The sequence below is a fragment of the Durio zibethinus genome, chromosome 21 (genome assembly GCF_047325235.1).
Source record: "Durio zibethinus cultivar Kanyao isolate XHJ-2024 chromosome 21, ASM4732523v1, whole genome shotgun sequence".
Lineage (NCBI taxonomy): Eukaryota > Viridiplantae > Streptophyta > Magnoliopsida > Malvales > Malvaceae > Durio > Durio zibethinus.
Window position 1 is genome coordinate 12,445,672 of NC_143182.1, and position 22,650 is coordinate 12,468,321.

At 31.1% G+C, this 22,650-nt stretch overlaps 2 protein-coding genes across 3 annotated transcripts in view; one reads left to right on the plus strand and one right to left on the minus strand.

Annotated features, from left to right (window-relative positions):
- Positions 1-1,332: 1,332 nt before the first annotated feature.
- Positions 1,333-5,819, plus strand: LOC111306523 (UDP-glycosyltransferase 82A1-like). Its single transcript, XM_022904354.2, has 2 exons — positions 1,333-1,896; positions 4,819-5,819. The coding sequence occupies exons 1-2, from the start codon at positions 1,398-1,400 to the stop codon at positions 5,718-5,720; spliced, it is 1,401 nt and encodes a 466-aa protein (XP_022760089.2). The 5' UTR covers positions 1,333-1,397; the 3' UTR covers positions 5,721-5,819.
- An 859-nt stretch (positions 5,820-6,678) lies between these two features.
- Positions 6,679-22,650, minus strand: part of LOC111305657 (uncharacterized) — a 41,736-nt gene continuing 25,764 nt past the window's right edge. For both annotated transcript variants that reach the window (XM_089750352.1, XM_022903373.2), the window contains exon 7: positions 6,679-7,360. In XM_089750352.1, the coding sequence (XP_089606478.1) occupies positions 6,969-7,360 (392 nt within the window). In that variant the 3' untranslated portion in view covers positions 6,679-6,968. The remainder of the gene's footprint in view (positions 7,361-22,650) is intronic.

The following is a 22,650-nucleotide window of genomic DNA, read 5'->3' on the forward strand; positions in this document are numbered from 1 at the left end:
ATCATTGCAAATCCAATAATGTTTCAAAACTTTTTTTTTTTGTTATTATGAATATGGTATGGATCATAATTTTTTTGTTGTTATATAAAATATTTAAAAAATTAATCAGGCAACAAGAATAGTCATTGCAAACATTATAGGATTTCATAACTATTCTTTTATTTTTTCTAATTTTATAAAAATTCGTAATAGTGTAAAATATAAAAAATTTAAATAAACAGTTATAAAAAATCGTTGCAAATATAATAAGATTTTGCAACAATATTTTCAATTGCTGCAAATTATGTTTGCTAAAACTTAATTTTTTTAGTAGTCATATTTTGCAATATTATTAAAAATAACTAAAAATTGTTGCTAAATATAACTTTTCTTGTAGTGAAGGTAAGAAATAACTTGATTCATATGGGCTTGTAATGATTGAGAGATAAAATTCACTTCAATAGTTAGAGTAGAGTTGGAGATTTTTTTAACAATTTCAAACTTAAAATCTTAAAAAATAAAATGTGAAACCTAGAAATTGAAAATAAAAAACATTATCATTTGGACATATAGCTTAAATGCAATGTGTACTCTCAAACATATGAAAAAAAATGTAGTTAGTCAATATAGCGAGCTAATTAATCACGTGTGTTATGCACACTGGCGTGGTAGTTCAATTCGAGTCACTACCAAAAAGTGAAAGCAAAAATATTATAATTGTTGGTATGTTATGGTGCATTTTTGCCTAACTTCCTAACCATTTCCATTGCACAAAGGGAAAAGAAAAGACATGTTTTACATTTGCATACGACAACATGCATGCTTTTGACCGACCATTTTTAGGTTTTAACTGGTTTAAAAAAAGACCCATTACCTTAGACTTGAGAGATTGTTGCCATGCAACTTAGAAACCGAAAAAGAAAAGGAAAAAAAAAACAATAAAAATGGAGAAAAAGTTTGCCAACGCATTGAAATGGTTTTTTTTTTTTTTTTTTTTTTTTTTTTTTTTTTTTTTTATGGCTATGGTCCCATTTTGGATGCCTTCTATTGCATTGTGGGTGTCGGAAACGACTGAACCTTATACAAGTAGTTCAATCAATGAAAAGATATTTACAATCCGACCGTAATCTCCCTCATTACTCATCCAAAAATACCCAAAGACAACTCATTTTTTGATCAATATATGTATAGCTATATTGATATATTGATGTATTAATCTTTGTTCCCATTTTAAACATGTGTTGGAAAAAGGAATAGCCATGGAATTTAGCCCATAAGGACAAAGGGACATATCTTCATCACGTGCTTTTAGTTGACTCTATAGCTATAGTTTTGAGCTTCATCTTCCCTTATAAAAAGGTCTTTTCTTACAACATGAACGCACAAAAACAATCTCAAAAGGCCAAAAAACAAAAAAAATGGGGGCTAAGAGTACTCTGAAGAACCCTAAAATCATACTGGTCCCATTTCCAGCACAAGGCCATGTGACTCCCATGCTTAATCTAGGGTTAGCTTTCGTTAGCCATGGGTTCGAACCCATCATTGTAACCCCAGAGTTCATTCATCATCGGTTCGTAGCAAACATGGACCCCAACCATGAAGTAAGGTTCATGTCAATACCAGATGGCTTAGACGAAGAGGGTCCTCATGATTTCTTCGCCATAGAGAAAGCCATGGAGAATATCATGCCAATGCATTTGGAGAGTCTCATTCGTAAAATTGATGAAGAAGAAAAAGAAGAAGAAGAAAATGGGAGAGTGGTTTGTATGGTTATTGATTTATTAGCTTCATGGGCCATTGAAGTTGCCAACCGATGTCCGATCCCTGTTGCTGGGTTCTGGCCAGCTATGGAAGCCACTTACCGGTTGATCACTGCCATACCGGACATGGTCCACTCCGACCTGATTTCTGAAACAGGTAAATTTGTCAACAACACAAATTTTTTATACATACTACATATAGATATATTTGTTTTCCTTTTCGATATAACATTTTAAAGTATTATTAAATAACATTTTGGGTCAACTATATATTAAGAATTGTATGGCTTATTCTTAAAAGAGGAATTATATTGTATATAACGTTTAATATTCCATGCTTTGTTTTTTTTTTAATCAAAAGTAATGCCATTCATTAGGTAAAATATCATCAACATTTTTTATAGAATTTAAATCGTCATTTGAGATAAAAAAAAGATTATAAATATTAAGATTTAAATTTTAAATTTATTGAATGTAAATTCAACTGCATAAATTAATCAAATTAAGTCTATATTCAAGTAAACATGCTTGTTACCTTGTAAATATTATTTGATTTTATATAAAAAAAGTTTTTTTTATATTATATATAAATAAAGTTTTATATTGTTTGAGATAAGACAAAATGAATAATAAGAGCCTAAAATCTTTAACGGCTATATAAATTTTTATAATAGATGCAAAGAAAAAGAAGCAAGATTTTATTATAGTAGGAAATATAAAATTACATTAGGATTTTTTTTTCTATGATATATAACATGAGTATAAATCTTAAGTGGAATTCCTAACATGCATGGAATTTTTCAGAATATGTAATAAAATTTGTCACGCATAAAAGTATTTAACTATACATTTGATTTAATTTAAAAAAAAAAAACACTATACCTTTGATTTTCTTTAACTCTTAATGTTGTTTTTTAAAAAATAATAAATAAAAAAACTAATTTTTACGCATGGCTTAATTGAATTATAGGAAGGTTTAACAAACTTTTCAAATTAGGAACATTTACCGAAATTTTACTCATAAATTAAAAATTTTTACTTATAGAGATCTATTAGATTTTTTTTTTTAAATGAAAGATCTATTAGATTTTTTCCACAAAAAAAAAAATCTCATTTCTATCCACCATTTTCAAGATTATTTAAAAATTCTCTTGTGATCCCATCAATAAAGATTTGCCCTCCGCTTGGGGTTTAGTGAGAACATCTTCCAAATATAATTTCAATTTTATTTTGTTATGTTGGAATAGTTGTGTTATGTACCCATATAGCAAGTCTTCCTTTTTTTTTTTTTGGTAAATAAAAAATTTTTTTATTTATAAAAAAATTTAAAAATAAAGTCTTAAATTTGAATTGATAAAACGTCTTTCTTAAACTTACAAATAAATTAATTGTTTAACTTACGAATTATTTGTAATTAAATTAAATAGAAAGTTTTTTATATAAATTTATCTACTTTTAAATTTATTATAAAATCCATTCATTTACCTAAAAACATATATGAATTTTTTTTTATAATGCTTTGGTGTTATTGGTTTTAAATGAGAGTAATTTTGTAATAACAACAACAGCAATTATTATTATTATTATTATCCAACTCAAACGAAAAAAAAAAAAAAAAAACGTTTAACAAGTATAGTGGTTGAACATATGATTAGTTGATGGCGACCGACCAAATACGATTGGCCGGCGGTTAGCTCCTGATACCATTGGCTTATTGCACATGGGAAACGTTTTTCGGTGCCGCGAAAATTGCCGGAATCAATTTTACATGTTCCAACGGCTATACTGGAAATAATAAATTTCTATGATCATCAAATTAAAAAAGAAAAAAAAAACAACAAAGAAATAAATGCCGTTGACCCAAATACAATATCTAAAAAGTAATCTACCAGAGAAAGAATCCTCAGTGAAATTTTTCACTAATTTATTTAATGATCAATAATGTACAATTCATAGTTGATATTTGTTTAAATTATTTTTATTTTTTAATTAATTTTTATATTTAATTTAAAATTATTAAATTTCAATCATAAATTTAGTTGAATATGCATTATTAACCATTAAATAAATTAGTGTAAACTTTTATTACTTTTTAAGTAATGGAGAAGATTTTTTTCCTATCGAAAAAGGATTATCTCCATTACTTAAAAAATAATGAAAGTTTTTACTAATTTATCTAATGACCAATAATGTACACTAATCTAAATTTATAGTTGATATTTGTTTAAATTATTTTTACTTTTTAAATTAATTTTTATTTATTTTTATATTTAATTTAAAATCATTAAATTTCAACAATAATTTTAGTTGAATATGCATTATTAACCATTAAATAAATTAGTGCAAACTTCCACTAGGAGAAGATCTTTTTTCCTATAGAGAAAGGATCTCTCCGTTACTTAAAAAGTAGTGGAAGTTTCCACTAATTTATCTAATAACCAATAATGTACATTAATCTAAATCCACAGTTGATATTTGTATAAATTATTTTAAAATTTTTAATTACTTTTATATTCAATTTAAAATCATTAAATTTCAATCATAAATTTAGCTGAATATATATTATTAATCATTATATAAATTAATGCAAAGTTCCTAAAAAGATCTTTTTCCTTATCTACTATGCATATCATTAAAATATTTTGATTTATTTATTGTATGAATTATTAGTGACACATGAGAATTAATTTTCTAAGTTGGGATACTCTCTATGATTTTTTTGTTTATTATTTTTAATGTGTTTATCATGGAATTATTTTTTATACATAGAAAGTTGTAATCTAGATTAAGGAAAAAGTTGTAGGTGTTAAGATTTTTTTTTTCTTTGAATTCTTATAGATGTTAATATTTGAATATCAAATTTATTGATATCATTTTTTAAAAGTGATTGTATAAATCAATTAAATTAAATTTTAAATTCATAGAATTATTTTTAATATATTTATCATCATTGCCTATATGTTTAGGGTTACTCAACCATAAATATTAGTGACATCTATAGACTATACATGTAAATAATGATAATGAGTGCATTGAAAAGTAATTAATCAACCATAAATATTTATTTATAATTTTGCAGGATGTCCCCAACGTCAAGGTACTGTAGTCTCCCTACCGAGTCAGCCTTTGCTATCAACCGAAGATCTTCCATGGTTAATTGGAACCCAAGCTTCAAGAAAAGCAAGATTCAAATTCTGGATCAGAACCTTAGAACGTTCAAGAACCCTTCAATGGCTCCTGGTAAACTCCTTTTCCCAGGAGTTCATTGATGATGATGATGATGATGATGATGATGATGATGATCCAGATGAGAATCCAATTGTTTTTCCAGTTGCACCTTTGAGTAGACCTTCATTGATGGTGAAGAATCCTAGCTTTTGGGAAGTAGATATTAGCTGCTTGGATTGGTTGGACAAGCAAAAGCCAAACTCAGTGCTTTATATTTCATTTGGGAGTTGGGTTAGTCCCATTGGAGACTCCAAAATGAACAGTCTGGCATTGACACTGGAGGCCTTAAGGAGACCATTTATTTGGGTTCTAGCTGACGTATGGCGACAAGGTTTACCAAATGGGTACTTAGAGAGAGTTTCAAAGCAAGGAAAAGTGGTTTCATGGGCGCCACAGTTGCAAGTGCTGCAACACAAGGCCGTTGGGTTATATCTCACACACTGTGGATGGAATTCCACCATGGAAGCCATACAATGTCAGAAACGACTCTTATGCTATCCGGTTGCCGGAGATCAATTTCTCAATTGTAAATACATTGTTGAGGTTTGGAAAATTGGAGTGAAAATTTTTGGATTAGAACAAAAGGATGTTGAAGAAGCTCTAGAAAAGGTGACAGAGGATGATGAAATGAAAGAAAGATTAATGAGGCTGTACCAGAGGACCATGGGAGAAGAGGCTGGTTCCAGAGTTGTGGCTAATCTGAAGGCTTTTCTTTTGGACTCAACCAAAAATGTTAAACATTTTAATTTGTAATTTTTGTTAATAGATACACTAAAATAAAAGTGAGATAATTATGCACAATTTAACCACCAAACTTGGTTCAAAATGTGCATTTAAATTATAGCTTTTTATTTAACCGAGTTTAAATTAAAAAAGCAGCTTCTTTCCAATGTTCAATACGTTCGTTTAAATTAGAAGTTTTTCTTTATATAAGTCCAAATTAAAATATTTATTCCCAAGCATTCAAGGGTTTTTTTTTTAATTTTTATTTTATTTCAAGTTGTTAAATTTCTTTTTTAATTTCTAATATACTCTTAAACACTATACCTTATTACTTATCTAATTGAAAAAGATATTACCCTTTACCTTACTACTTAATTGGAAAAATACCTTACTATTTACCTAATTGAAAAAAATATTACCCTATACCTTACTATTTACTATATTAAATGCATAAGTTTTTTCCAATATATAATCTTCAAAATCTAACTTCATAACATATTAATTGATTCAAAGATTAGTCATCAAAGCTGTTAATTAAAATTTTAAATTCTGCCAACAGATTACATAACTATTAATGCATCCAGGACAGATGATCAATATACATATTCCCTTACTGGAAAAAGGAAGCTTGAATTCATCGTTCCCCCAATAAAACAAATTATTCCCAAAATAAGATACTTTTAAACTTATTCCTGCAACAAAAGAGTTTCATGCCCTTTCATGCCAACTGAGTGGCATTTTTTTTTTTTTAAAAAGCAAAAAGAATTATTATTGATGAGAGAAAAATACGAAGGATCATCCATGCCCGGGACATAACACAAGCTAAAACCTAACAAAAACCAAAACAGTAGAAAAACCATATAGCAGAACTTGAAGCTTTGATGCGGCCAAATAACATCAAACATGCAGTGGCCATTGAGAAGAGAATAACCCATCACTTGCCAGAGGAAAAACACGACCCATAATAGTAATCAACATAACAGCAATCTTCAAACTCAAAATAAATACACATAATACATATGCATATACATATATCCGTGTGTGTACATACATATACATACATACATGTATATATATATATACACACATATATATATATATATATATATACATGTATATATATTTGCATGGAATCAGTCAATTAGCTGTGTGATACGAAAGTAACAAAACATACAAATCAAGTTTATGAGGTAATTTTAAGGGCAAATGGTCTACCGTCACATGGAGAAAAATTCTTACCCTTTGTCTCTTGGACTCGTGATATTTTGTGAGCTTGGTTCACCTTTCCTCTAGGAGCTTTGTCTTGGCCTTCAAGCTTCTAATTTCGTCCTTCTCTTCAACCTCTTTCCGCACTCTTACCACCAGGTTTTTAAGCCGTGAAATCTCAAGACCTGCAAGCTCCAAATCTTCAATACCCTCCTCCATAAGCTTGATTTCCTCTGGGGTGCGCTTCTCTAGTTCTGTTGTTGCCATTTCGTAAACTTCAGCGAACGTGTTCATGAAACCATTTCTGGATGCTGGGTGGCGAAATCGAAGGCCTGATGCATTGCTAAATATCTCTTGGATCATGGTGAAATTGTCCTTTAGAACCCCGAAGCCATTTACATTCATGGTCTCCCGCAATGGTGATAGTTTGGCTTTGGCAATGCTATTCCCCTCACCAAATGAACCTTCCGTAATTCCCAACAACCACCAAATTAAAATATAGTAGAAGCCATATGGTTAACGCAAAAAACTATCTTGTCAAAAAACAGTTCATATCACCCATAATTATTTTCAATGTACCATTAAATACAATATCAATTTGACAGTTATATATAACAACAACAAACTACAACAAATTAAAGCTTATATCCCGTAACTTTGGGGCCGGCAGTGTGAAAGGGCAAAAAAAAAATCATATTAGATTATAGTTTTGAATCTTCTTACGCCATTCATTTATATTAAAAGCAACATTTTTATCTACTTTCTTAATTCTCATATTATCTCTTATTACTTACATTTGCATCTTTTGTGGTCTACCTCTAGAAGCTTTGGTCTCTCTCAAATCCATATGCTCATTTATCCTAATTGATGCACAAATAGGCCTATGTTTCACATGTCCAAACTATCTCAAACAATCCTCTCTCATCTTTTCCTCAATCGTATTACCCCTAATTTTTCTCAAATCTTTTCATTTTTATTTTGTCTTCTAGTTTTACCACACATCTATCTAAGCATCTTCATTTCCGTTACGCTCATTTTTTTATGTTATTTCTTAACAGCCTAATACTTAGTCCAATATAACAATTCAAGTCTTGCAATTGTTTTATACAACTTCACCTTTAACTTGAAAGGTATGTTGCGATCACACAACACACTCGATACATTTCACCACCTCATCTATCTTACTTGAATTCTACGATTTACATCATTTTCTATCTCAACATTACTTTGAATAATTGATCCCAAATATTGAAAATGATTACTCTTTGGTACTACATCGCCATCCAACTTAATCACATTAGCACTCGCTTCCCTATGACTACTAAACTTATATTTCATATATTTAATTTTAGATTTACTCAATTTAAAGCCTTAAGACTCTAGCGTATGCCTCCATAATTCTAATTTCGCATTAAGATCATTACTAGTTTCAGTAACTAAAAGTATATCGTTGACAAATAACATACATCACGACACCTTATCTTGGATATGTCTAGTGAGATCGTCCATAACTAATACAAAAAAAAAAAAAAATGGACTTAGTGCTAAACTTGAGCCTTGCTGCAATCATGAAGCAATAGGAAAGCTATCATTCAAGCCCCCAAATGTTCTCACATTAGTTACAACTCCTTCATACATATTTTTAATTATGTTAATGTACTTTAAAAGAACTATTTTCTTCTTTAATACCCACCAAAGCACCTTTTAAGGAATTCTATCATATGCTTTCTCCAAATCGATGAATACGATATGTATATATATATATTTTTCTTCTGAAAACTCTCAAATAAAAGCCTTAATAGGTTAATTGCCTCTATTGTGAAATATCTTGGAATAAGCCCAAATTGGTTTTCGAAAATAGTGACCTCATGTCGCAATCTACATTCAGTTACTCTCTCTTAAAATTTTCATACTATGACTCACAAGCTTTATTCCTCGATAGTTCAAACAATGTTGTGTATCACCTTTATTCTTGTCTAATGATATTAGAGTACTTTTTTTTTTCATTTTTCTGGCATTTTTTTAGTGTTCTAAATTTTGTTGAAAAGATCTGTCAATCATTCTATCCCTATTTCACCCAAGTATTTCCAAACCTCAATCAGGATTTCATTTGGTCCTACAGCTTTCTTTACTTCATCTTTCAAAGCCTCTTTAACCTTATACCTTTTAATATTACGTTTAAACATATGATTTATATCCTTTAAATGTATGTTAAGCTCACCTATATCATACTCGAAATTGTCATCAAAGAAATTATCAAAATAATCTCTCCATCACTTTTTAATTTTCTCATCCTTCACTAAAACTCTTTTGTTATTGTCTTTAATGCATCTTACGCTAGTAAGATCCATAATCTTCTTATCCCTTATCTTAGCAATTCTGAACTCTTTTTCTCCATCTCTTATCTCTAGTTTTCTATATAATTTCTCATGGATCCTAGTCTTTGAATCTAGAATAACCTGTTTGGCTTTTTTATTTTATTATCTTATACTTCAAATAACTCACCTCGTGTCGATTGCTCTTTAAATTCTTATTACACTTCTACTTAGCTTTAATTATCATTTTCACATCCTCATTTCACCACCAAGATTCCTTTCCTAATGGTGCATGACCCTTAGATTCGCCAAGTATCTTTTTAGCAACTATTTGAATTATAGTGGAAAATTTTCCCACATTATTTCTACATCCTCATTAGGTTTTTAATTAACCTCTTTTACCAGTCTATCCCTAAAAGTTAACATTTTATCTCCTTTCAAGTTCCACCATTTAATATGTGATTCATGACTCTAATGTATCCTCTTTAACACCCAAAGGTTAAAAATATCTAAAACTAGTAATCTATGTTGTGTTATCAAACTCTTACTTGGTATAACCTTGCAATCCTTGTAGCCAGTCCCAAACCCAGATAAATCTATGTTGTGTTGTCAAACTCTTACTTGGTATAACCTTCCAATCCTTCAGCCGGTCTCAAATTCGAATAAAGCGATGAGCATTGCTATAGGATGATAATCAGTGTAAAACATAGTCAAACCATGATGAGAGATCCACTTGACAATTATATGTTTTTTTTTTTAATCGATAGTTATATACACTTGAAAACATTAGAGAACATTTTCTATGCCTTAACCTTTATACTTTTTTTTTCAAAATTGGGGATAATTTATTGAATTTAAAGTTGTTGTAACGATTTTGAAGGGAATTTAAAAATAAAAAGGAATTGCCACTATTTTTTTTGTCAAGACGTGATTGATCACCTATTAAAATTTATCATTTTAATAAAATTTTAAAATTAATTAAAACTTTATCAAAAAGATAATTTTTTAAATCTGCGAAAATAGTTTGTATTCAGGAGTTGATTACGCATGAAGAAGGATTAACACTCCCACAACACTTGTTTAAAATGGTACCAATTAATTATGTGTTTTCCTTTAATTTTAACTAAAATAGTCTTAGTTTTGGTATTTAAAATTTAATTTTCTTCATTTTCTTCGTTGTAAAAAAATATATTTTTACTTTTAATTGTTTGCTTGATAAATAAATAAGAACCATTCATATTGAAAAATCTTTAAAAATATTCTAATATTCTAACAATATTAAGAGAGACTTTCTCACATAAGGAATTCATAAGAATCATTACTCAAATTTCTTAAAAATCTTATCCTCGTCAACTCATATTTATCGTCAACATTTATATTTGATACACATTATAAAATACAAAAAAAAAACCAAATAATATTTTCTAAAAATTCATTCATTTTTTTAAAATACTAAAACAAAAGATCGATATTTAGAATTATTCTAAATGTTTCAATATATTAACGGTATTTTAGATAAATTTTTTTACTTAAAGATTTATAAAAAATCACTACTCGGATTTCTTTAAAATCTATCCTCAGGGAATTTTCGTTTATTCTACTTTTTTTTAATCATGATTGATATTTAAAAGTTATGCAATAATTATTTATAAATTTATTTCTTAAAAAATATATACTCTTATAAATAATATATATTTTATCCTTTCTTAAGAAAATTATTCAAATTAAAAAAAATCCTAATATTGAAAAAAATTTCTAAATATTCTAATACTTCGGTAAATTTTAAAAGTTTTTTCACTTAAAAAATTCTCGAGAATCGTTACTCGGATTTTCTAAAATCCTATCATCAAAGATTTCATTTACTTTTATAATTATTATATGTGAAATATGATGTACAAGAATTAATTTGTGATGCTATTGCATTATTTAAATGTTCATTTTTAAAAGTGAAAAAGTAAGCAAAAATTTTCATATTAAGAATTATTCTAAATATTCTAATTTTTTGACAATATTTGTTAGAAAAACTTTCACCTAGAGAATTCTCGAGAATCACTACTCGAACTTCCTAAAGTCTCATCATCAGAAGCTCTCATTACTTTCAAGATTATGTAATGCCAATGATAAAGTACAATATACATACAGAAAATTGATTTGCTATATATATATATATTTAAAAATTATTAAATACACTTTAAAAAACATGTTACTTATCTTCCATATATTATATTACTCATTTTAATTTTGTCTTAATCATCTAATTATTCAACAACCATTATTATTAAAAAAAAAATTTAAGGGAACAAAGTAAATAAAATCTTTTTATGGAAAAACTTTCTAGATATCCCATTATTTTGATGGTATTTTAAGAAATATTTTCTCACTTATGGATTTTTTAGGACTCTTTACTCGGACTTTCTTATAATCCCATCCTTGGAGATTTCATTTATTTTTTTCTTTTCTTATTTAATTTTTATTCTAATTCTAATTTTAATTATTATTTTATTGATTATTATTATATTTTTTAATTAAATTTTTTTTAAAGATACAAATAGTTAATCATAATATTCATATATCACTATATACTAATTTCATTACTAAAAGAGTAATTGTATATGTTATTTTATCATTATCTAATATAATTTTAAGAAAATAAATGAATGAAATATTTTGTATTGAATACTTTTCTAAATACTCCATTACATTAGTAATAATTTTTTAAAAAATATTATCACCTAGAAATTTTAAAGAATTACTATTCGAATTTTCTTAAAATCTCATCTTCGGAGATTTCTATTATTATTATTATTATTATTATTATTATCATTCTTTCTTTTTTTTTTTACATGAAACTAGAGTGCAAATAAACTAAATTGTATAATAATAATAATAATAATAATAATAATAATAATAATAATAATAATAATAATAATTTATGTGATGAAAGATTAAATTACACGAAGTCAAATTAAGTATAAAAATTTAAACATCAAAGGATTATAATGCATGAGATTTAGATTTTAGTCAAACTTAAATAATATAAAACAAATGTGCATAGGATATACATGAAAGATAAATGTAATAACCCATAACCCATATCAAGTCTATTATCTATTAACAACCTATATTACACCTAAAGCCAAAACAAATGGATGGTGGGATCTTGTAGGAACAATTGCCTATTTTAAAATTTTTATACAACTAGTATTCCAAGAAAGATAGGCATTAAAAGTACCAACTTCTTCCAATGAACAAGTAACCAAATGAAATAGGCATGAAAACTTTATTGGGTATTCACAATAGGGCCTTTTTTTTTTTTTTTTATAACTTGAATTGAAAAAAAATGAAAGAAATGGACATAAATAATATAAAAGACAAATGCATTATATAATCTATTAACCTATAAAGCCTAGGATATGAGACATAAGTTATGAGTCTTGAAATGATGGCTTAATTTTGAACTTTCTCCCCACCCTAAAAGGCTACTATGTAGATGATCATTAAATATGTAAGATTCATAGCTTGCGCACCCTACGATCAATCATACACATTTTTTAGTGTTAAAGTTAACAAACAAAACAAAAGTAATGAAATTCAATATTCCAGTATATGTAATTTACGTAGGAAAAGAAAATCGAGAGCTATGACAGATTTAAAACTTTATGCTTTCTCTTTCCATTAAAAACCATTGGGCAAAAAAAAACAAAACATGAAAATTTTAATATTTTCAGGTAGCAAGAAACATGACTGGTGGTCATTACTTCAACCTTAGCTTTCTAAAAAAACTTTTTTTTTTCACTACTTCAACGAGGAAAAAAAATTGAGACCATGACAATTTGAAAATTTGAACTTCCTTTTTCCACAAAATACCAGTAAGCAAAAGAAATGTAAAAGTTTTAAGCTTTCCCTTTTATTTTTCATTTTTTTAATTTCTAAGCTCTATGGTTTGTAGTTTTTTCATAGTAGAACTCAAAAAACACAATGGATAAGAAATATAACTTGTGCACACAATGAAAAAGCATGTATCAACAACCACAAGCATGAGTAATAATTGTAGACACCCAATTGGGTCCGGCCCAGATCAATTGGGCCTGGCCCAAATGGGTAAGGCCCATTTCAATCCAGGTTTTTTTTTTTTTTTTTTTCTCTTTTTCTTCTTTTGTATTTTATGTATTTCATTATTATTATTATTATGTATATCTTTGTGTATTTATTTTTATTTAGATTAGATTTATATGTATTGTATGTATATAGTTATATATTTATTATTTTTATTATCTTTTTTTTTTGTAATATATTTTTGGGTTTATCTTATGTTATTTGTTTTTTTTATTATCTGTTAATTTTATCTGATTTTTTTCTGAATTATCTGATATTATTTTTTTATTTTTATACTATCATATCTTTTGATTATCTAGTATTTTTTTTATATTTATTTTGATTTTAATTCTGGATGGCTAAGATTCAAAGTTGAAGAATCTCACTCTGGAGGGGAATTCAATCAGAAGAGTCCAGTTGGATTCAAAGACTGAATTCCCGTCCAAGGAGGAATTGGGATTGATCAGGAACTCCTGATCAATCCCTATAAAAGGGACCCCCCTGGAACAGAGAAAAAAAGAGAAAACAGTAAGCAAAGCTACTGATTTGAGAGAAAAGGAGGCGTATAGGAAGCTAGGAAAAGTTTAGGAGTGTTCTGGGAGTGAGAAAAATTTTTAGAGATTTTTTGGCGAAAATTTTTTCTGGAAATTTCTGGGAAATTTCACGAATCCGGCGAAAATTCCAGCGAAATTTGAATTTTTCGGCAACAATTCCGGCGAACATTGAGGTTTCCGGCGACCAGTCCAATTTCCGACGAAAAATCCCAGAAATCGGCGATCTTCCGGCCAACATCCGGCGAAATTTCCAAATTTCGACGAAAATTTCCAGAATCCGGCACCGTGTTCTTCAGTTTCTAGAGAGAAGGGAGAGAAAAAGGAAGAAGAGAGAGAGAGGGGGAGGAGCTTTTTGCCGAAAAAACGAAGGGGATTTCCTTTTATACCCTCCCAAAACGACGTCGTTTTGGCCTTAAGTAACCCAGAGGATCCGCTCGTTTTGTCGAACCCGACCCGACCCAGGCGTCGACCCGCTTTCTGACCCGTGCGTGCCAGCCTCCTCCGAGCCGAGCCGAGCCGAGCCAAGCCGACAAGCCGCTCCCCCGAGCCGTTTTCTCTTCCTTGAGCCGAGCCGAGCCGAGCCGCGATCCGAGCCGCTCCAGGTTTTTTTTTTTTTTTTTTTTTTTTTTTCTTTCTTTGAAATTTTTTTTTCTTTGTTTAATTGTTTATTTTATTTTTTATTTATTAGATTAGGTTTATGTAATATTCTTTTTATTTATTTTTATTATTTTTTTATTATTTTATTTTCTTTAAATAAAAATAAAAAATTCCAAAAAAAATATTTTTAGGGAAAAGTTGAAAGTATCAATTTTCCTTAAAAGAAAAATAAATTTCCAAAAAAAAAGTATTTTTGGGGAAAAGTTGAAAGTATCAATTTTCCTTGAAAATCAAAATTTCAAAAAAAATATTTTTGGGGAAAAGTTGAAAGTATCAATTTTCCTTGAAAATCGAAATTTTCAAAAAATATTTTTGGGGAAAAGTTGAAAGTATCAATTTTCCCTAAAAAAAATCATTCTTTCCTTCCTTTCTATCTTAATTTTGATTTTGTTTTTTTTTCTTTAACTAATCCGACGACGGAGCCTCTGTAAGTGAAACAGTAGTTTTTCTTGCATACTCCTGAGGTGAGGGAATTTTCTTAATTTTCTGCTAAAAGTATTAGAGTCAATTGAGAATAATTTTCAATAATTAACTACTTAGTAAAATTTTAAGGCTTTTGGATAACACAGATTTCAGCTGGTACCATCTTTTGATGGGCGTTGTGAGGGTGCTATAACCTTCCTCACACGTAACCGAACTCCCGAACCATGTTCTGGTTTGTAGACCCGAACCTATTCTTTTAGGGACCCTTAAACTTAGGTGTTCCCTAAAAGGACAGATTCCATAGGTGGCCAATCGCACCTAGATAAAAAAAAGATTGGTGGCGACTCCCTAAAAGTCAATGTCTAGCAATAGATCCCCGGATCTAGACGTTACGACAGCTTGGCGACTCCACTGGGGACGTTGAGAGTCAGGCCAGCAAATAATTTGTGTTATCCAAAAGCCAAATGAAATTGAACCTTGTTGTATATATGTGTTGTTATTCATTCATGTTTTAGTTACCTTGTTAATTATGTCATTCATATGCATGTGCATAACATGAGCTCTATACCCGAGCTCCGTCCCTCTAGGAGGGAGTAAAGTACCTATTGCTTTCGTGAGATCTAATGCCTCCGCAGTGGCTAGCGAAATACTCTCACTCAAATTGAACTTTTTTCGCTTGTAGCCTGTAATGGGTGAGGATTAGGGTGCCTTACTAGTCTGTGATGGACAAGGATGTAAGGAGCAATTTGGGAACCTTTAGACTTTGACCTTAAACCACATATAGTGAACTTTAGGAGTGCTTACACCTAGGATAGAGCTCTTTCTACCCAATGATAGATATACCCTAAAATTAGGACACAAAAAAAGGTATTTATCTAATCATTTTGATTGTTTAACTTTGTGTATTATTTTTATCATATGTGACATTATGCATCAACATCACTTACGTTTCATCCACGGAACTAACTATGTTGTTTGTCTGATTGTATGCATCTGTATTCTTTTCATGATCATGTTTCAACACAGTCATTTGCATTCATTTCATACTAGATTTCATTCAAAAAATGTACATTTCATTTGTGTGTCAAAGCATCATACATAAGGCACAGCATAATATTTCTAATCATAAGTATGGTACTCAAGGTCCGAGGATAGCTCCATCTAGCGAAAACCCTGCTCATCCATACAACACAAGATCCAGAGCAAGGCAAATGGAAGAAGAAAGTTCTCATAGATTTGAAAAGCTAGAAAAAGCTCAGGAGAAGATTGAAAATGAACTTAGCAAAATTCTGGAGGCTCTCAATAATATGAATAAAGGAAAATGAGTTGAAGGAAGTACAAGCCAGCAAGAAGTGGCTGACCCATTGTACCCTCCAGGTTTTGACCCACCTCAAGCCCAGTCTGCCCAAGAGGTCCCACCACAACATTTTGCATATCCAACATGCTCTGGAATGCCATCAGCTTTTAACCCAGGGTAGTATAATAGCTATATAAATCCTGTCTTCACCGAAAAGGCAGCAGAACCAATTCTTGATCTAGATGATGTAAAAGAGAAGGACAAGGAAAAGGTAAGGGTGGAAGCTGAGGAAAGTTCCAAGATTAGCATGCTAGAGCAGAGGCTACGGGCTGTAGAAGGATTTAGCTTTTATGGGTCAGTTGATGCTGCTGGGCTCTGCCTAGTTCCTGATGTGGTTATCCCCTATAAATTCAAAGTACCGAAATTTGAAAAATATGACGGTACAAAGTACCCTAAAACCCACATCACCATGTATTACAGAAAGATGGCAGCTCATGCACATGATGAAAAACTCTTGATGCATGTCTTCCAGGATAGTCTTACTGGTTCTGCTGCCAGGTGGTATGTTCAATTGGATAGAACCCACATTCGCTCCTGGAGCGATATGGCTCATGACTTCATCAGCCAATATCGACACATCATCGATTTGGCCCCTGATCGTTTATCTTTGCAAAATCTGGAGAAAAAGTCAAATGAGTCTTTTAAAGAATACGCCCAGAGATGGAGGGATATAGCTTCACAGGTACAACCTCCACTTACAGAGAAAGAGACCACAGTGCTGTTTGTTAGCACTTTAAAGCCTCCCTATTATGAAAAGATGATAGGGAATGCAACAAAGAATTTTGCTGACATGATAATCTCTGGAGAAATTATTGAAAGTGCCATAAAAAATGGCAAGTTGAGAGGAGGAGAAACCAAGAAGACATCAGAAAAGAAAGAAGCTGAAGCTCAAGCTGTGAGCTTTGATAGACAACAATTCAGGGGTTATCAACCCTATCCATCCCAAGGTTACTCTCCATACTATCCTGTTATGAATAATCCTCATCCTACCCCTACCAGCTAGCCCCACAACCATCTTATTCATCCACTTACCGCCTTAACATTCAAGCTCCTGTAAGAACCCAAATTCACCCTACTAACCCAGCAAGTGGCTCACGAGAACAACGGACTGCTCGAGAAAAACCTGTATTTGATCCAATCCCTATGACTTATACAGAGTTATATCGAGAACTCTATAATAGCCACTTGATTGCCCCCAGCCATGTAGAACCACTTAAACCACCCTATCCAAAGTGGTATGATCCTACAGCCCGTTGTGACTACCATTATGGAATTACTGGCCATTCTACTGAAAATTGTACTGCTTTAAAGTATAAGGTGCAACGGTTGATCAATGATGGAATGGTAAGTTTTGATCAGGGAAAAGCAACGGCATCTAATGTTAGTGCTCTGAACGAAAGTCAAGAACAGAAAGGATCCGGAGATTCACAATGAATTGAGGGGCAAGATGTCAATGGAGATAAGGTTGGTTGAAGGTTTCTTCTGTCATTTTGGGATTTTTTTTCAAACAATGTTAGATTTTTTTGCAATATAACTTCACTTGTTATCATTTTAATAAAGGCAAGTCAATGCATTTCATTACATTTTCTCTTTCACTCAACCTTTCATGACTTTACATTCCCATTTTCAAATTTCAGATGATGAATATTTAGACAATGGTAACAATAATTCTGGAATTTAATTTTGAGAACTCATTCACAGAGGAGATGATTTGAGCGAAAATAAAGAGGGTAAGCCATTACCAGAGATGAAAGAGATATATCTTGAAGGTGTGCAATCTTTTATACAAGTTCATGAGCTTTGTTCAATAGATGATGTTCAAGAAAGGTATTCACAATTGAGATGAAAAATGGCCATCTTTCTTTTACCATTTGAAAAACCATTTATTGTTACCCCTTTGAGCTTATCATTTTTTTTTTTTTTGGAAGAACCCCAACCAAGGATCACCCTTTACACTGGAGGGTAAATTTTGAAAAAAAAAAGAAAAAAAAAACACCACAAAAGGTCTCAAAAATGGAAAGAGAAAGAAAAGCAAAAAAAAAAAAAATGCCATACATGACTTGGGGCAAAGTAATGAGAATCCTTTGTGTGAGGAAAGAGAAAAGTAGTGAAACGATGTGGGGGCAAAATGCCAAGTTGTATCAAATGATCCTTTGGTTTTGAACCTTTTTAATACATATTTTGAGCCTATTCTATCCATTTTTTTATGACCCTTCACCTTGACCTACGTTACAACCTTGAAAAGTCCATTTGGATCAAGTGTGAATACCCAACTTGAATGATCATAGGTTGAGCAAAGATATGCTCATGATGAAGCAATGAAATCATGCTACATGAAAGATATCAACACTGGATGAAAAATGAGAAAAGAAAAAAAAAAGAAAAAAAAAGGGAAAAAATGAGAAAATGAAAAAATGAAAAAATGAAAAAAGAAAACCAAATTAAAAACCTGAAAGGGTGATTTTGGTACCAAAAAAAAAAAAAAAGATCCAGGTCAAATGGCTCACATGAATGAAAGATCAAAGACATCTGAAGAACCCTCAAAGACTAGGGCAAAGTTCGTCAAGCTCAAGTTGACTTCAACAGTAAATGGAATGAGTTTTTGAAAAAGAATCCTAGATTAATGTTGAAAATTGTCTGAATATTCATCATTTGGACATACCATTCACCCCAATGACATGTATCCAATTTATTTCGTTTCCCATTTGTTTTGCACTAAAACAGATCTTCATTATTTATCTTTACCATAATTCACCTTGTGTTCTCTTATCATTACACCCTTAGAATGAATTGAGAAAATGCTTGATTGCATTGTATTTGTCAGGATTTGAAATGATAATGAATGAATGAATATGTGCTTAAAAGAGTCTTGCATTCATTTGAAAAGAAATCTAAGATGATGGTGGAGACAAAATGAAGAAATGGTAGAAACCTAGAGGAGATGATTTAGAAGGATATATGATGTGATCAAGTGAAGAAATGGGGTAGTGATACAATCAAGTGATGAATACGAGGATGAATTGGTCAATATGACTTGCAAGTTGTGATTGAATGATGAAGACAAAATCTGTTTTGGAAAAGTTAATGCTGAGACACCTATGAGTAATGACCCAGTAATGGTGGATGAAACTTGTTTTGAAATTTGTTAGTGCTGAGAAATTCATTGAATGATGGTCAAGTGATGATCGATTGATGAAGCTTATTCCAAAGTATCGAGAAACTGAACAAAGAAGAATGTGAGTGGAAAAGACAAATTGAGAGCTACATTGGTTCGATCCTAGAAGAGCAGTGCAATTGGATCCTTAAGGAATCAAAGGGCTTGACGCCCAAGAAAGAAAAAAAAGAGCTTGAGAAACTTGAGTACCATACATTGAACAGGAATCAATTGGCCAACATTTGTATAGCATGCATTGAAAATCATGCACATTGCATAGCATACACTACTTTCAGGAAAGTATAGTGTACAAATTCAAGAAGCAGGGGTGTTCCAACATCCCACATGAAAAAGACAGATATGAAAAGACTTTGCAAGTTTGAGAAGAAACTTGTCAGGTAAGTTCCTAATCCTTGAAATAGGATGTCTCTTGGTATCGGGGTTGATTTATAAGACCTTTGGGCATAATCTCCTGAAATCCCTTCAAACACAACTTTCAACTCCTTCGGACATGATCGTCTAGGAGTATTTACTTTTCAAAGTTCGTTGCCTCTGTTTAGAGGAGCAATTTATTTTCCAAAGTTCGTTGCCTCTGTTTAGAGGAGCAATTTACTTTTTCAAAGTTCATTGCCTCTGTTTAGAGGAGCAATTTATTTTTCAAAGTTTCGTTGCCTCTGTTTAGAGGAGCAATTTATTTTTCCAAAGTCGTGGTACCTCTGTTGAGAGGAGCAATTTATTTTTCAAAGTCGTGGTACCTCTGTTGAGAGGAGCAATTTACTTTCCAAAGTCGTGGTGCCTCTGTTTAGAGGAGCAATTTACTTTCCAAAGTCGTGATACCTCTGTTGAGAGGAGCAATTTACTTTTCAAAGTTCGTTGCCTCTGTTTAGAGGAGCAATTTACTTTCCAAAGTCGTGGTGCCTCTGTTTAGAGGAGCAATTTACTTTTCCAAAGTCGTGGTGCCTCTGTTTAGAGGAGCAATTTACTTTTCAAAGTCGTGGTGCCTCTGTTTAGAGGAGCAATTTACTTTTCCAAAGTCGTGGTACCTCTGTTTAGAGGAGCAATTTACTTTTCAAAGTTCGTTGCCTCTGTTTAGAGGAGCAATTTACTTTTTCAAAGTTGTGGTACCTCTATTTAGAGGAGCAATTTACTTTCCAAAAGTCGTGGTGCCTCTGTTTAGAGGAGCTTTGGTAAAAAAAAAACAAAAAAACAAAAAAAACAAAAAAACAAAAAACAAAAAAACAAAAAAACAAAAAAACCAAAAAATGTTGAGTTGAGTCTTGATTGGGTGTCTACGTCTTTGCGCAATTTCTGTTTCACAGAAAATGTGCAAAGAGGGGCAGCTGTAGACACCCAATTGGGTCCGGCCCAGATCAATTGGGCCTGGCCCAAATGGGTAAGGCCCATTTCAATCCAGGTTTTTTTTTTTTTCTCTTTTTCTTCTTTTGTATTTTATGTATTTCATTATTATTATTATTATGTATATCTTTGTGTATTTATTTTTATTTAGATTAGATTTATATGTATTGTATGTATATAGTTATATATTTATTATTTTTATTATCTTTTTTTTTTTTGTAATATATTTTTGGGTTTATCTTATGTTATTTGTTTTTTTTATTATCTGTTAATTTTATCTGATTTTTTTTTGAATTATCTGATATTATTTTTTTATTTTTATACCATCATATCTTTTGATTATCTAGTATTTTTTTTATATTTATTTTGATTTTAATTCTGGATGGCTAAGATTCAAAGTTGAAGAATCCCACTCTGGAGGGGAATTCAATCAGAAGAGTCCAGTTGGATTCAAAGACTGAATTCCCGTCTAAGGAGGAATTGGGATTGATCAGGAACTCCTGATCAATCCCTATAAAAGAGACCCCCATGGAACAGAGAAAAACAGAGAAAACAGTAAGCAAAGCTACTGATTTGAGAGAAAAGGAGGCGTATAGGAAGCTAGGAAAAGTTTAGGAGTGTTCTGGGAGTGAGAAAAATTTTTAGAGATTTTTTGGCGAAAATTTTTTCTGGAAATTTCTGGGAAATTTCCAGAATCCGGCGAAAATTCCGGTGAAATTTGAATTTTTCGGCAACAATTCCGACGAACATTGAGGTTTCCGGCGACCAGTCCAGTTTCCGACGAAAAATCCCAGAAATCGGCGATCTTCCGGCCAACATCCGGTGAAAATTCCAGATTCCGGCACCGTGTTCTTCAGTTTCTAGAGAGAAGGGAGAGAAAAAGGAAGAAGAGAGAGAGAGGGGGAGGAGCGTTCTGCCGAAAAAACGAAGGGGATTTCCTTTTATACCCTCTCAAAACGACGTCGTTTTGGCCTTAAGTAACCCAGAGGATCCGCGCGTTTTGCCGAACCCGACCTGACCCGGGCGTCGACCCGCTTTCTGATCCGCGCGTGCCAGCCCCCTCCGAGCCGAGCCGAGCCGAGCCAAGCCGACAAGCCGCTCCCCCGAGCCGTTTTCTCTTCCTTGAGCCGAGCCGAGCCGAGCCGAGCCGCTCCAGGTTTTTTTTTTTTTTTCTTTCTTTCTTTGAAATTTTTTTTTCTTTGTTTAATTGTTTATTTTATTTTTTATTTATTAGATTAGGTTTATGTAATATTCTTTTTATTTATTTTTATTATTTTTTTATTATTTTATTTTCTTTAAATAAAAATAAAAAATTCCAAAAAAAATATTTTTAGGGAAAAGTTGAAAGTATCAATTTTCCTTAAGAATAAATTTCCAAAAAATATTTTTAGGGAAAAGTTGAAAGTATCAATTTTCCTTGAAAATCAAAATTTCAAAAAAAATATTTTTGGGGAAAAGTTGAAAGTATCAATTTTCCTTGAAAATCGAAATTTTCAAAAAATATTTTTGGGGAAAAGTTGAAAGTATCAATTTTCCCTAAAAAAAATCATTCTTTCCTTCCTTTCTATCTTAATTTTGATTTTGTTTTTTTTTCTTTAACTAATCCGACGACGGAGCTTCTGTAAGTGAAACAGTAGTTTTTCTTGCATACTCCTGAGGTGAGGGAATTTTCTTAATTTTCTGCTAAAAGTATTAGAGTCAATTGAGAATAATTTTCAATAATTAACTACTTAGTAAAATTTTAAGGCTTTTGGATAACACAGATTTCAGCTGGTACCATCTTTTGATGGGCGTTGTGAGGGTGCTATAACCTTCCTCACACGTAACCGAACTCCCGAACCAT

Excerpts from the sequence above, each read along its gene's own strand:
- LOC111306523 (XM_022904354.2), top strand. The coding sequence starts at position 1,398 with ATGGGGGCTAAGAGTACTCTGAAGAACCCTAAAATCATACTGGTCCCA. Across the intron at positions 1,897-4,818 it reads CGACCTGATTTCTGAAACAG|GATGTCCCCAACGTCAAGGT; the intron begins GTAAATTTGTCA and ends ATAATTTTGCAG.